At 37.9% G+C, this 16019-nt stretch overlaps 2 protein-coding genes across 3 annotated transcripts; both read left to right on the top strand.

The window, feature by feature from the left end:
* Positions 1 to 290: 290 nt before the first annotated feature.
* On the top strand, positions 291 to 8129 carry LOC310802008 (troponin I, fast skeletal muscle-like; the record flags this gene model as incomplete). Its single annotated transcript, XM_083666234.1, has 8 exons — positions 291 to 347; positions 754 to 804; positions 5630 to 5663; positions 6553 to 6589; positions 6726 to 6854; positions 7431 to 7520; positions 7613 to 7789; positions 8043 to 8129. Exons 3-8 carry the CDS (start codon positions 5656 to 5658, stop codon positions 8127 to 8129), a joined length of 528 nt encoding a protein of 175 aa, XP_083522360.1. The 5' UTR covers positions 291 to 347; positions 754 to 804; positions 5630 to 5655.
* A 787-nt stretch (positions 8130 to 8916) lies between these two features.
* Positions 8917 to 14709, top strand: LOC310802006 (troponin I, fast skeletal muscle-like). 2 transcript variants are annotated; one of them, XM_083666231.1, is made up of 8 exons: positions 8917 to 9131; positions 9412 to 9485; positions 12952 to 12985; positions 13080 to 13116; positions 13266 to 13394; positions 13917 to 14006; positions 14089 to 14265; positions 14426 to 14709. In XM_083666231.1, exons 3-8 carry the CDS (start codon positions 12978 to 12980, stop codon positions 14513 to 14515), a joined length of 531 nt encoding a protein of 176 aa, XP_083522357.1. In that variant the 5' UTR covers positions 8917 to 9131; positions 9412 to 9485; positions 12952 to 12977; the 3' UTR covers positions 14516 to 14709. The 2 variants fall into 2 exon arrangements, with proteins under 2 accessions (XP_083522357.1, XP_083522358.1); XM_083666232.1 differs by lacking the exons at positions 8917 to 9131; positions 9412 to 9485 and adding an exon at positions 11195 to 11243.
* Positions 14710 to 16019: the final 1310 nt, after the last annotated feature.

Here is a 16019-nt window from a genome sequence, read left to right as displayed (position 1 = left end):
TTATGTTGTGCAACTGTATCTCTTGCATTTATCGTTTGGTGTTGGACGACATGCTGTTTGGTTTCACAAGGTACTATTGCATTTACTCTTGTAGATCTTTTGTCTGTTATTGATAACCAGAAAATGATATTGCCTTTGTAGTTCTTTCTGTCACAAGGACAAGTAAAAGTGAGTTACTCTATTATACTTCTTTTCCTTCTTACATTGCAAATGAATGAACATCACTCCACTGTACATTAATCATTTTCAACAACTGAGCATCAACCGTTTGCATCTTTTCCTATTTTCAACAGGTGCTGTATACATTCACTTACACATCAGATGGAATCTTTTCAGAGGCTTCTGAAGTAAGTGTCTTTACATTGATGATTTTTGCTCTTCTCTCACCATCACACAAATACAGTATGTCAGATTACATGCAGATAACATTTCTAGAGACATCCTTGATATTAGGCCAATACACATGTATTTATGAAGATTTTTCCACAGATGAGGTGAATCATCTGGTCTGCACTGTACATTTGAAAGCCATACTGCATTTGACAGTCAGTAAAATAAATAAGTAATAAAACAAGAATAACAATCTTGATGGGTTAGTTATTTATATTGAGGCAGAGGGGAGGGAGGGTTGTGGGTTGAGTTTCAGCGGCTTGCTGAACCATTGGTCTGAGGGTGACTCCAATTCCATAAAGAGAAATGCAGAGTTTTGCTGAGCCATCATAGAATACCATTAAAACCCTCATTGCATTTCAGTTGCCCGTGGCAGTTCCAAACGTGTGTCCTGCTCACCGCTTTCTCTACAAGGTGAGAACGCTCTGTCTCAGCTCTGTCTCCTGACTCTCCACCTCCTCTTGGCTTGGTTTAGCATCACAGGGATTATACCCGTTTCACTGGCACTCCTGTCCTGGATTAGCCCTGTTCTCTGGTTGAAAACCTGCAATTACCTGCACACGTGAGATCAGACCAAGTGTACTGATGTACACACCTCTCTGTGTGCAAATTGACTATTATTGAAGTTCTCAATTAAAGCTGTAATGATAAGATCATTGAGGATCAATGCATTTATAAATCTAAGCATTTATAAATCCTTAGCTGGCAATGTGTTGAGAGAGCTTGTCCCAATAAACAGTCAGCAATAGCAACAATAAAGAGACACTTTATTATTGCTAGTAAAATTGTGCTAGTTGAGTTGTAAACATGTGAGTAGTTTTATATGAAACAGGGATTTTTGATTCATTTTGGCTGCATGTGAATATAGCATGATCATTTTTTTTCTATTAGTACACAAAATCTAATAGTGCCTAATATGTTTTGTGTTTCTTTCACCTGAATGTTACTTGGAAAAAGGCAGTCTGAGGGTGACAGTTTTGCAATTTAAAACCTTGTTCAACTCATTGAGTGTGCTAGTTTCATGTCAAGAGAAAGAATTGTATGAAAAACATTTTTTGTAACTTTTTCAGATGTTATAAAACATGTCATTTCAGGTGACCATGGTTGTCTGATGAAGTATAGCTAGCTCTTGAGCACATTGCTAGCTAGTTGATATATGAACTGTTGATATGACATTCTGAAACCAAACTCCAACATGAGCAATTTGTTTGGAAAACTATCCTCATTAGTTGCCTTCGATGTCAATCACATTTTACTTGATTCAGAATATTTTCAGCCCTGAAAACATTTAGCATATGTATAGAAGTTTCAAACAAATGTTGATAGATAATAATGTTGTTAAGGACTTTTAACCACCTCCTGTGTGCTGTCAAATTGTTTCGAGAATGTATTTCCACATTGACTGTCATCGGGTCATGATTGTGATTGTCCATTTTCATATTCATCAGTTTTTAAAGCCAGCTCAACCGATTATGGGGGGAGTTGCACCTGCAACTCTACCCTTCCCATCGCTGCAATCGGTGTATGACAAAAATTTTTAAATCAATTAGAAAACAAGACATCATAGGAATAAACTGTAATGGCTTACATTATAGAAAATAAATGAAATTAAAAATCATAGGAATAAAGGAAACTGCGATCATGTGTAAAAATGGGCTGGCTTACATTTCCGAGTAACAACCAACCTACTATGATGTAAATGTCTTGTTGTAGGGTTTGGTGGCACATGACCATGTGTTGGGTTATATATGACCTCCTGATGACAAGTGTATCATAAGAGAAATCCTAAGGGGACAGCTGACTCCTTCCTTACACACTGCCCACATTTAGAAATGAGCTCCACTTTCCTTGAACACAGCAGGGGTTTCATGTGGAAAAGGAGAACGCTATCCTACATAAGAAGCACAATGTTAATTCCAGACCCTGTGTGAATTTGCTTCCGCTGAAATGTGCGCTGCGCACCACTAAGTTTAGTTGTCTTGGATGCTATGTTGGTCATTTCGTTCAGCAAAGTTTCAGTTAGTGCAGAGGCGCACGGCAGGTGTCTATGATATAATAATCTAACCACTAAACAAGCCTACAGTGGTGCATCAAATTGAACCTTTGAGTCTCAAGTGCTGTAACAGTTTAATGAACCTGTCGTGACCTTTCTCACGATTTTATCATTTGCATAGCTAAATAAGTAGGCAATTCTACATTATCTCTAGCAATCCCTAGTCATAACTATAATAATTACCTGCAACTTTGGTGTAGTCTTACAGTTCCATTTACCTTTTTGTTTCCAGTCTGTAAATGCTGTCATGACTATATGTTATGTTATAGTTATAGTTAGTTAGCACTCCCTTCCCATGGAATGAACAAGTAGAACTTTCAGGATAATTCTAACAACCATCTTTTTAGTTTGTGCGTAAAGGTACTCAGAGCGTATTTTCTAGAGCCTGACCGATACTGGATTTTTGGGTCCAATACCGATGGTGATTTATGGGGGGCAAAATTCACAGATAACCGATATAATGGCCGAGATATATATATATATATATATATACATACACATTACCAGTCAAAAGTTTGGACACACCTTCTCATTCAATGGTTTTTCTTTATTTTTTTAAATTATTTTCTAAATAATATTGAAGACATCAAAACTATGAAGGAACACATATGGAATTATGTAGTAAACAAAAAAGTGTTAAGCAAACCAGAATATGTTTTATATTTTAGATTCTTCAAAGTAGCCACCTTTTGCTTTGATGACAGCTTTGCACACTCTTGGCATTCTCTCAGTCAGCTTCATGAGGTAGTCACCTGGAATGGTTTTCCAACAGTCTTGAAGGAATTCCCAGAGGTGCTGAGCACTTGTTGGCTGATTTGCCTTCACTCTGCGGTCCAACTCATCCCAAACTATCTCAATTGGGTTTAGGTCGGGTTATTGTGGAGGCCAGGTCATCTGATGCAGCACTCCATCACTCTCCTTCTTGGTCAAATAGCCCTTACATAGCCTGGAGGTGTGTTTGGGGTCATGAAGGCCTGATTCACGCAGTCTCCTCTGAACAGTTGATGTTGAGATGTGTCTGCTACTTTGTTTAACATTTTTTTGTTTACTACATAATTCCATATGTGTTCTTTCATAGTTTTGATGTCTTCAGTATTAATCTACAATGTAGAAAAATAATAAAAAATAAAGAAAAACCATTGAATGAGTAGGTGTGTCCATATATATATTTTCATAAGAAAACAATGGCAAAAATATGCTCTTAATGCTGATTAGGTGAAAATCCATGTCTCAATATTGAAATGATCTCCATTGGTAAATAGAGCAACATTTATTTATTTTATGTGCACAGTTACTTGTACTATGCCAAATGAGAATTTCATGTTCAGTGCACTGCATATTGTTACAGTGGTTTGCTATTAAACCTAACTTGTTGTGACACAGTTTGATCATCCACTCAATTACTTTTGTTATACTCAGTTATTTTATTTACAAAAATGCACTGTGAAAAGCATTCTTAAAACATACTGTTAGAATACCCCCTGCACTTTTTGGTTGCCAAACACTGTTATTTACAATAATGGTTCCTTCCAGCCCTTCCCCTCTCTTCATCAGAGTAAAGAAACCTGTGTAGTGCAGTCCATGCTGATACAGTTGATTGGAAGGCAAGCTACTTATAACAACATTTAGAACATCGGACACATGAATACAAGCTAGCCATTTTAACTAGTAAAATAAATGATTGGTAAATAATGTCTTCCTGTGTGACTCCTTACACCGAATAACTCTTGTTCAGTCAGTTACTTTTTGTTAGCAACTGTGCTAATTGACTGCAGTCCAAAGAGCTAACGTTACTTTGCTAAATTCAGCCACTTCAGTAGGCACTCCAGTAACAGCAAATGCCAATAAACGTTTATTCATTTATAAAAATCCATATATGTATATGTTTTGCTCTGGAAAAAAACAATTAAACTGATTTTCTGTCATTTTGGAATGTGAGGCAGATGCACCTCTTTGGTGCTATATCGTTGCATTATTGGAGGAATATGTGCCGAGACAGATATTTCTGTAGAAGGCCAATAACAGTTGATAATGTCAGTGCTCCGATATACACTCATGTAACACTTTATTAGGAACACTATACTAATACTGGGTAGGGCCTCCCTTTGCTCTCAAAACAGCCTCAATTCTTCATGGCATTGATTCCACAAGATGTTGGAAACATTCCTTTGAGATTCTGGTCCTTGATGACATGATTGCATCAGATGCACTTTCAAGCTGTGAATCTCCCGTTCTAGCACATCCCAAAGGTGTTCTATTGGATTCAGATCCGGTGACTGGGAAGGCCACTGAAGAACACTGAACTCATTGTCATGTTCATGAAACCAGTTTGAGACGACTTTTGCTTTGTGACATGGTGCATTATCATACTGGAAGTAGCCATTAGAAGACGGGCAAATTGTGGCCATGAAGGGATGCACATCCCCAATGACTGCTGTGCCCCTTATGATCACATAAATATAAATGTATGCCTATTGTTAATAATTGGACTTGGATTAAGTAATTTGCCTTGACAAGTCCTTCGAACACTCCTATTTACTGTTCCACCTATATTGGTGCAACATTTGTGTTGGTCAGAGCAGATGCACCTTGAGGTGACACCAAATTATCAAAACGGTCTATGCACATGGTTTAAGTGCTGTTTAGCAGAAGCAAATTGGAGCCCCATGTCTTAAAGGTGAACCATGTAGTTTTGCGCTTTTCTGCCCCCTCTGGCCGCAATGAAAATGTGAAAATATGCTATGTTTTCGAATAGCGGCAATTGAGTAATTTCAAACAAATGGAACATATATTAAGGCCAGTGCTCAGCCTCGACACTAGATTTTAGAAAGCACTTTGTTTGGACTAAAACAGCATTCTTCACTGAACGTTCTTTATCATGTGATCTAATTTCTTGATCGGTACAAATTTATCATCGCCATTTAGTGCTATTTTAAAGCTAAAATCTGCATACTAGACCTTTTTTCTGTGCCACATTCTGTGTCCACATTCTATGGGATCCGGATTGAAGTGGCCAGGTGTGGAAGCTACTGTACATCACAACTGAATCTGACCATTATGCAGATACAGTTGAGTGTGCAGATGGAACACATTTTATGACAAGGTGTGGATGCAAACATCTGTGATCAGATCTAGATTTGTAGATTATGTAAATGTTTACATTGTTCTGTTTTTATCTTTCCTCAGGTGTCTGAAACAAACAAGAGGCCAAGATGTCTGAGTAAGTTCCAAATTGCTTTTATGATATCAACCACAAACCTAAACAGAAAATTCCCCTGTCCTATATGAATGATGTATTATGTTTGTATGGGATAATGTTGTTCCATACCTTAAAAGCAGTCTGTGGAGAATGACAAGACTGAAATCCCATTGAGTCTGTGTATCTACCCAATGCCACCAACATCTAACATTTTGTAAATAAATCATCACTTAGGTGGTAACAACCTGCAGAATATTGAAATGTGTTGATTTAAAGCTGTGAACACCAAAACATTTAAAATGGGTGTCCAGATGTTCCAGTTTTCTTTTTTTTTTAATTGACGTGTGTTCCTGGGTTTTTTTGTTCTCATTATATTATATTGTTGGGCCTCTGCTCCTGTATTTACCATGGTCTGCCTGCTATTTGATACAATATCAGATTCTGAGCTACTGTATGTTATGTTCTTCAAGACACAGCAGTGCCCCCTGTTTTATAAAAAAAAAATCTGCTATTAGAGGATTTGAGGCAATACCAAAACCTAATTTAAAACCTAAAATATCATATATGATCAATATCATCATATTATATGTTGTCGCTCACAAACTTGAGGGAAATGCTGAATACTAAATACCTACTACAGTAGATTGAAGGATGTTGTGTGTACTACATTACATTGGCTCCTTTATATACGGTTGGAAAGAAATTAACTCTTCGTAATAACAGAAAGTTAGTAACTATAACTTTCAATAGTAAGCTGTTTCTTACAGTGTGTATTAACTAAACATGTGTTAATGTTTTATAACATTTTAAAGAAAGTAATATGTATCTTTCTCTTATGTTGATAAAGATACAGTATGTAATAGCAACTTCTGTCATGAATTAACCTTAAATCCTTTGATAAACCCTTTAGGAAAAAGATGTCATCGAGTCGCAAGCATCATCTGAAGGTAATCAATTATGATTTTACATTGAATGGTAATTTTTTCATTGAAACTTGATGTTTGGCATGTCAAAATATATGAATTTGTTATGAGTTAAATTAGGCTTGTCTCTTTCCATTCTTGTCTCGTTTGTCTTCTCCAGAGTGTGATGCTCTCAATTGCGAAGGGCCTGCTAGAGGCAGAGGTTGTGCAAGCAAAAAATGAGAGAGTCAGGTACATGGATGAGACCTGCCCCCCACTGGACCTGCCTAGTTCATTGCAGGAACTGCAGGTACAGTATATTGAAAAATTATTGAGACCCCTAGTGTTTACCATGGCTTCACAAATAAATGCAAAGCTGTAATTCAATCAAACCTGTATTGCCAGAAAATTCATAATGTCGCTGAGGTACATTACAGCACATTTTGAGTAGGCTAAAAGGATAGTTCACCCAAATAACAAAATTACATAGTTGTTTTCTTATATTGTCAGCAGTGTATGGACAAGGACATCAATCCAATCCCATAATTTGCATTTTCTAACCAAAATCCAATGGAAGTCAACATGATAATAGGCATGTTTTAATTGTCATGCCAAAATCAACCCGAAGTTTCTGAAAAGACTTAAACATGCTTATTATTGGGTACATTGACTTCCATTGTTATTGTATTAGAAATTTGAATATTAACAGATTTTGTCAGTGGCTAAACAAACCAAAACCAAAATATGCAATTTTGTCATTTAGGTGTCACCTTAATGTGATTAATTCATTGAGGCCTAATGTTCCATGTGGCGCAATGAGTGATGTGATTCAAAAAGTCAATGTGAATAGATTAACTAAATAATGTTTGTTCATAACTAAATACAGGAACTGTGCAGGAAAGTCCATCAACAGGTTGACAAGGTTGATGAGGAGAGATATGACATGGCAAGCAAAGTGGGCAAGTGTGACAAAGAGGTAAAGACTGTTCCCCCCCTAAACTCTGTCAAATGTGCTCCCATTGTGATTCAGTTGAGGTTGAATTTGTATGCCATTTCTCACCCAATTAGATTGATGACCTGAAAATTAAAGTGCAAGACCTGAAGGGCAAGTTCAAGAAGCCAGCGTTGAGGAAAGTGCGTATGTCTGCTGACTCTATGCTCCAGGCTCTGCTGGGTTCCAAGCACAAGGTGTCCATGGATCTGAGAGCCAACCTGAAACAAGTGAAGAAGGAGGTCAAGGAGGAGGTATGTAATCCTATAACATGGGCTTTTTTTTATTTATTTTTTTATCATTTTCAAAACCCTGTCTAAGTACCGTTATTAAATTTTTGCACTCAGTTTTTGAGAAGCTGGCTCTGCAAACAATGTATAGTATTATTAATAAATATTGACATGAACTCAGTCCTTAAAGTTCTTATTAGATCATTTCATTGAGCAAAAGTTGTCAAGAGTGGTCTGACCTGACCTCTATGCCCACTCACCTACTCTACCTTTATAGGACAAAGAGGCAGTTGGTGACTGGCGTAAGAATATTGATGACAAGGCTGGCATGGATGGCAGGAAGAAGATGTTTGAGGCTGCCTAAACAGTGCAGCACGACTCACTTCCTCACTGTGTCCTAATGATAAACCCAGTCAGTTGTCAGCCATGGTCATCTTTTGTGTTGGATATATGAGGTAGTATTGTGTAAGGATTTGTTTGACCTTGTTGTTGGCTTCACTGCTTCCTTATTTTTTCCTGTTACTGAGGTAATACACATTTTCATAGCAACGAAAAGCACTTACTATATGAAGAAATGTATTTTACTTAGAAATATATGCCAAACTAAATAAATTATTTCAGTATAAACACATTTTTGTGGACACATTTTTTGTAAATGTAGCTTGTTGTTTGATGTTCATTGATGCTTGTGATAAAACAATCAATGTAGGCTACAATTGGTGGCAAATATGGTGGCACTTGTCTCAATGCCGGAAATGGCAAGTATTATATGGGCCAGACCTGGTCCAAATGTGGAGTGCCAGCCCTATGCTGTGGGGCAGCTCTGGTATGAGAAATGTGGCCCTGATACATACCTGTAGTAGCCGGGCCTTCTTTGGTCTGAGTGTGTTTGACCAGTACTGGGGAACAAAGTTGTATCTCAACCACATCCACATGCTGGCCAAGGTCTGGCTTTTTCATGGAAAATATATGGCTCAGGAATGGCAGCCAGAGCCGGCCCACTTCTGGCCCAGGGTTGTACCTGAGCCACATCCAATGCCGGTATAAAACAGGTGTGGGCCAGAAGTGTGGGAAGCGGTGTGGGAAGCAGTGTGGGAAGTCATTACACTGTCTGCTGGCAGGGATGTTTTTTGTTGTTGTTGTTGTTTTTTGTTTTGTTTTGAGGAACAACAATTAATGTTGTTAATGAGATGATCAGCTTTTTTCACTACAGGGCTTTGACATCTCAGAACATGCCAGATGCATCAAAATATGTGTTCTTTGTGCATGTTGTATTTTTTCCTCTCCTCCTTTCTCTCTCTCTCTTCTCTATCTCATTTTAGAACAGATATGGTGAACGCTGGCATTGGCATCTCTTCCTATGTTGGTAAATATGTTTTTTGTTTGTGTGAATACATGAATACAAAGCTTGAATATAAAGCTTTACTGTTTTTTATCTTTTTTTCTTCTTTTTTTTTAATGTTAATGTTGTAAATGTTTTATAAAAGACAGCTCATGGGGTATGGTTAATCAGCAGTTGGCAAGCACTGTCTGCATCTTGAAAAATTAAGGTTGCCTATTTGCTGTAAAAATGTTACTCGCTTTGTGTTGTAAGACATTAGTTTGTCACTTCCACCACATGTTGGTGCTGTATATCCATGTTTCAGCTGGGGAGAGAGACACTATGGGGAAGGACAAACATGGCTATGAGGCCCCCTATTGCCTTTCCAGAGACCTGCAGGTAAGAGAGAAATATGAAACCTGTTGGCAGTCCAGAGTAATCTAATATAAGATAAACTTTAGTGTCTCCAAAGGGAAATTTGTCTTAGACAGTATGAAGTGCTGCTGCATAATACACTATAACTTTCCCCAGCCGTCTTGGTCCGTTGTACAATTTGGGCTTTGTGCTGCACGGCCAGATTGCCAAACCAGGTTGTAATGCCACAGTGTAGGATTGACTCAATGGTGGCTCTATAGAAAATGAGCATGATGTCCTTGCTGACTCCGTAAACCTGACTCCGAGTCTGTGCAGAAAGTGAAGGTACTGTTAAATGCATCAGCACACCTTCTCCACATGAGTGTGCCAGCACAAGCTACTGTCAATATGAACCCCTAAATATTTATATAAGCTGACTGATCCCCAATAGATTTAGGGTCGAAGATCTTCTCCACCACATACAGCTGAAGTGTTGGTGGTGTTTGTCGCACCGCCATCACATACTGATCATCATCAAGGATGTCTACATGACTGTCATACAGAAGAAGAAGACTGTTTATTTGGCTATGCAATCAATTCTCATCAATTGTAGGAATGTAATACATGCACACCCAAGGGGGGACAGAGCTCTGGGCACAGGGTCAGCTGTATTCGGCACCCCTGGAGCAGTTAGGGGTTAAGTGCCTTGCTCAAGGGCACAACGACAGTGGTAGGCACCTTAGATATGATGCCAGTAACTTTCCAGTTACCGGCTCACATCCAGCTCCCTCCTGGAGTGGGGATCAAACCAGCGACCTCCCGACTGCTGGCCAGCCTCTCTAACCTCTAGGCTACCTCCCTATATGCATACAGAGATATAAATGTTTTTCGGTGGAGACAAAGTAGCATGCTTATTAAAGTTGTTATGGAGTGGCTGTCATAATATTTAATGTCGATGTTGCATAACACATACATAAAATCCTTTATAAATGTCTATAGGCCGACTCTTTATGTCATGCATATTTGGGCTTAATGTATGCTTTATGAATGCTACAATACACCACTCTAAGCACAGTCTTACCAATGTAGCATACTACAGTATGTACGTTTTCAGAGTTTCAGTGTGGCCTGAGGGAGCAGCAATGCGCAAAACTACATGCTTCATTTTAATGTTAGTTAATGTGAGTAGTGTCAGTGAGCAAAGAGATTGCCACTCCTTATAAAGGTTTAACCATTCTTCACGGAACTTAATCCATGCTCTCCATTCCCTCTGGCAATGAGATGAAGTATTTAATGAATTATTTTGGTAACACTATTTGGAAAATCGCCCTACAGATGGTTTATAGACTAACTCTCCCTAACCCTAACCCTAGCCCTTAAAAGACCCCTTACTCCTGTGCTAACTCTACCCTAAACCCAAACTTAAATCAAACTCAAATCCTCAATTTTTTGATACAATTTAGTCTCAGATGTCTGATCCCATTATTAGATAAGATCTGAATCATAGAGTCTCTCATCATCAGTATGTCTAGCAGTTATTAGTTTTAAGATCAAGACATTTGGCAATAATAATGATATCTGGTTAGTCTATTTCAAGCAAGGAGGTCACAGGGAGGTATTTCAAGGAGTTGGCATTGCCACTGTTCTCTGAATCATTACCATAAAGAGGGAGGGATACTTAACTGTTGGTTGATGCCAGCCTTAAATAAGGTGCCTGATCACTGTCTCTCTTGCCAGAGGCTAGCCATTCTCTCCGCAGCCTTCCTCATACCTGTCCTTGACTTCTCATCAATTTTCTCATAGGTGAGGATTATCTGCTCTTTTCATATTTTCGCCACAGCATCACTCCTGTCTCTTTGGCACTTTGAACGGGCACTATTGTATCTGTTGGTGACTGTTGGATTCAGCACGTTGTTAGATAACAAGATGATAACTGGTTAGTGGAAGCTAGGATGGGTCTGTATCCAGACCTGGGTTTCATATAGTGTGATCAATATTATTTGCAATTATTATTGCAACTGTGTGAATGGACCGGTAGATGATAGGGGTTTTCAATGTTTAATCTGATTTGTTTTGATTCCCTTGCTCGATGTCATCAGATGGGAATATGCCATAAATAATTTAGAATAGAATAGCAAACTTTTTTGTCCACATGTGGAAATTTGTCTTGGCTTCACAGTAACAGTAATAGGGTATATATTTGGGCTATCTTGGTCAACAAGCCATAGGCAGATTGCATATATCAGTACTGGATGCTCCATACTATAACCTTGCTCATTTATTTGGTTGTCTTTGCTCCTCTATGTGTGGGTAATCTTATGCCATTTTCTTTTTTAAGTTCCAGTATGTCAATTTAAGCTTTAAAATAGTGGTAAATGGCCATGATAAATTGGTAGCAATCAAGGAATTAGATCACATAATAAAAAATGTTCAGTGAAGAGCACTGTTTTTCTCCAAACAAAGCACAGATCTGTATCAGATCAGAACCTTTACGTACCTATTTTACAATTTGTTTGTTTACAAGGACATGCACATATTTTCTGCTATTAGAAGAGAGCAGCAACACATAAAACGACATGCTTCACCTTCAAATAGATAACAAAGATAAATATGGAGCCTTCTTTGTATCAACCCAAGTATGTATAGAAATGTAAACATTGATCAATGATATAAATATAATAAGTAATAATTTCATAATTTCAAAAAGTATGTGTTGGATTTAGTTTGCCTTACATGTGGTGTTTGCATCTCTGACACTATTCCATTGCTTCCATTGTGCCTGACAAGTCAAATCAAGCAACCTCAAGTTTTTCAAATATATTAAGCCATTTCAAATATGTTTTATTTTAAGCTATTTAAAAAATATTTTTGCCCAGGTCTGCTGTATACAGATGCAGCTATATTCAAATGGCTGTCAGGGGCTCTTCAAACTTGTAGATGGATATTGCAGGTTATGTAGGTTACATGTTAAAGTATGTCATAATTTAGCTTGACAAATTCCAGTTGAGGCAATTTGAAACCATCCAAAAGAATGTATTTATGCCACTGGAATCTGAATTAGTGAAATACCATCTTAAAATAAATCTGACTGTTCCAGGCAGCACTAAAAAGTAGTTGCAATATGATAGCTGAACATGAAATCATGTCTGCATTTTTGTTGCAATGTGAAACGAGTGAGAAGGCCCTCTATTGCCAATGATCTAGCTCCTGCCAAAGATTGTGCTAGAAGCCCAGATGGCAGTAACATATCCTTACTTAGTGTTTAAATATGAAATACACACCATAGTGAAGTGAGCCAGGGTACTACTTTTAAAAGTCCTACTTTTAAGCAATTACAATTATTTGTTTCTTGCTGTTGAATGCTAATTTTGATATATTTTTGGCAGATACTCCCTTGCTTATTTGGGCCATAAGCTCCTGATGCGTATGTTATTACTAATGCAGACATTAAACACTATTACTACTACTGTAATACTACTCCTCTGAGTCTTGACTCCTCTGTCCCATACAGGGTTGTGAAAAAAAGAAACCGCCAAGATGTCTGAGTAAGTGTTAGCTTTGGAGTCTTTATTCAGAATGTTGATTTGTCAAAGTGCCTTTCCATCACTGTAATGATGTCTCTACCTCTTTATCACACAGGAAAAAGATGACGTCAAGTCGCAAGCATCATCTGAAGGTAAGCCAAATCTACTGCGGTCCATTATCTGTAATAACCATTGTCAAGCTTTGATTTCTGTCTTTCATACAGTACATGTTTGTTATGAGATGAGCATAATAATGGTCTGTTTGAGCTGTTCTCACACCCTCTCTCCCACTGACCTGTAGAGCCTGATGCTTGCGATTGCGAAAACCATGATAGATACAGAAACAAAACAGTTGGTGACGGACAAGACCAATTACCTGGCGGAGGCCTGTCCCGCACTGTCCTTGCCTGGGGGTATGCAGGAGCTGCAGGTATCATGCCAAACTGTCCAATAACATAATGGATAGTATACATGGTAGTACTACTATAGAGATGTACCTCAAATACCTGAATTAACTTTAGTGCTAAATAATGATTTTGCACACCTGAGTCAACAGGTGCAACAGTCACTAAATTATTCTGTATTCAATTTTCTCATTTTAAAATGTTGATGCCCCATAACAATAACATACAAAAGCGCATAAGTGACTTTTCTAAATAATTTGTACAAAGTCTTCAGAGGGGGATTCTGTCATAATATGAGTTGTATTGGAGTGTCTGCAAGGTGTTAGACATATTTCCGGAATTAATGGGAACTTATGGACATATTTACGAAACAAAATACGACTACTCAGTATCTAAGGAAGAAAAATGCAAAATGCAAAAGGCAAAAAACATAACTTAAGACGATTTGGGCTAACTACAGCCATGGTCAAAGTAAAACCAGGAACAACATTTTAAAAAGTGGAGCAAAGCTTCTCTCAAACAGATGTTATCTCAAACTTCCTCCTCAGGATCTGTGCAAAAAGCTTAATCAAAGCGTTGAGAAGACTGATGAGGAGAGGTATGATGCAGAGGCCAAAGTGAAGAAGGCTGATAAAGAGGTAGAGTGTATTCCATATTGTCCTCATTGTGAAGTATGCAGTGTAAGTCTCATTTGGATCCTGACCCTTTCTCTCTTCACAGATTGAAGACCTGAAGATTAAGGTTATTGACCTGGTGGGCAAGTTCAAGAAGCCAGCTCTGAGGAAAGTGCGTATGTCTGCTGATGCTATGCTCCAGGCTCTGCTGGGCTCCAAGCACAAGGTGACGATGGATCTCAGATCCAATCTGAAACAAGTGAAGAAGGAGGTCAAAGAGGAGGTAGGTTTCTGTGTGGGGACTTTACAGGAGGGGTTGGCAGCAGTTTTCTGAACTGCAACTGATAAACATTCTTCATTTAATTTAAATGAATGATTGTTTCATTAACCCTTTGCTTCGAACCTTGCTATGCTCTAATATCACAAATGTTCTTGTCATGCAGACAGGGGCAGAGGCAGCTGGGGACTGGCGTAAGAACATTGATGAGAAGGCTGGCATGGATGGCAGGAAAAAGATGTTTGAGACCACCTAAAAAGTGCAGCATGACTCTCCATTTTCACTGCCTTTCTGTGTCTTAAAGATAAAACCAGTCAGTTGTCAGCCATTGTCTTTCGTGTTGGAATAATGATGTGGTATTGTAGTTAAGTCAGGGATGGGCTTGTATTACCTTGTTCCCTGCTTCCCTTTCTTTATCTCATTACTTTGGTAATTATGTTTTCCATAGCAACCTGGACAGTTTTTGAAAAGCACTTACGGTATGAAGAAATGTACTGTGAATAAATATATGCCAAATAAATATGTTTTAAAAAAAATTACAAGTTTTGGGGAAATGTTTTTTTATTTTGCTTGCATGTTTTCGTATTTTGGTGAAGTGAATGAACTAATGACAAACTTATATTTACTTCCTGGAATAGTGATTTGATGATGAGTTTTGCATCATCAAATCACTTTTCCAGGAAGTAAATACCTATGAGGCTTTAATGTATAAATAATTATATTTTGGGATCATACATATGGTGGTGATTTTGAGTAAAGCATTGCAAACACAGAATTTACGCATGCAGGATAAGATGATGCATACAAACATTAATTGGCATTTAATTACAGGTAGTGGAAATTCTTGATACAATGAGTACATTTGTGAGTTCAGCTTTTTTCGGCTTTGACTGCAGAACATACAGTATTAGGAGCATCAAAATATGTGTGCTCTGTGCATGTTCTCTTCTCTCTGCCTCTCTGTCTTTCTCTCTGTCTCCTCTCTTTTTCACAGATATTGGCAACAGTGGCTCTCTGGCATCTAGTTTTCTATTATTTTTATTGTATGCCAAATGACAATGAAGCTTTACTAATCAATCCCAATGCTCACTTTTCACTGTTTGGTAAGCCTGCTCACCTAGATATTTATTTTGTTAACATTGAAACATGAACTTTAGCATAGTGTGCATGGAGCTTTTCATGTTGTCAATTGTATGACAGCATCTTTTTTGCCAAATCTTTTTTCCCCAGGACACAGCCTCAAATTGTGTAGGTTTATCAATGGAGACAAAGTAAATGCATTGGACTTTTATTAAGGTCCAAATCTAGCTATGCAAAATGGTGAGTTGCATTCTTTGTTGCATTCTTTTGTCTTTGTTCTTTGTCTTTCTTTGTTAATTTAGTTTTTTAATTTGTTATTTTGCTTGTGAATTTTTGTGTTTGTGGTTAGAACATTTTTGAAGACACAGAGTAATCAATTATTCTGTTAAATATGCCAAAAAAGGGGCCATTTTATGTTATCGAGAGTAGTGTAAGATTCTCTTGTCTCATTGAGATTACTCCGTTTAGCTTCTATCATTAGATCAAATACCATTGATGAATGAACCCACAAATATGTCAGCACTGTCCTATATGCTTCATACTACACTATACTTATATGTGATTCTTTTACCTTGCTAGCCCATGTAATTCTGTTGGTAAGGGAGCTCAGTGCAGTTTAGGTTTTGGAAGACAACTAACAGGAGGAGAAATTTATGAGGGTCTGGTGGTATTTCAGGAGC

This window comes from Argentina silus (assembly GCF_951799395.1).
Source record: "Argentina silus genome assembly, chromosome: 3".
Lineage (NCBI taxonomy): Eukaryota > Metazoa > Chordata > Actinopteri > Argentiniformes > Argentinidae > Argentina > Argentina silus.
The sequence above is the reverse complement of the archived record's forward strand: the minus strand, read 5'-3'. Positions and strand labels throughout refer to the sequence as shown.

Coding starts and splice junctions, on each gene's coding strand:
- LOC310802006 (XM_083666231.1), top strand. Junction 13,395..13,916: donor GGGGTATGCAGGAGCTGCAG/GTATCATGCCAA, acceptor CTTCCTCCTCAG/GATCTGTGCAAAAAGCTTAA. Junction 14,266..14,425: donor AGAAGGAGGTCAAAGAGGAG/GTAGGTTTCTGT, acceptor CTTGTCATGCAG/ACAGGGGCAGAGGCAGCTGG.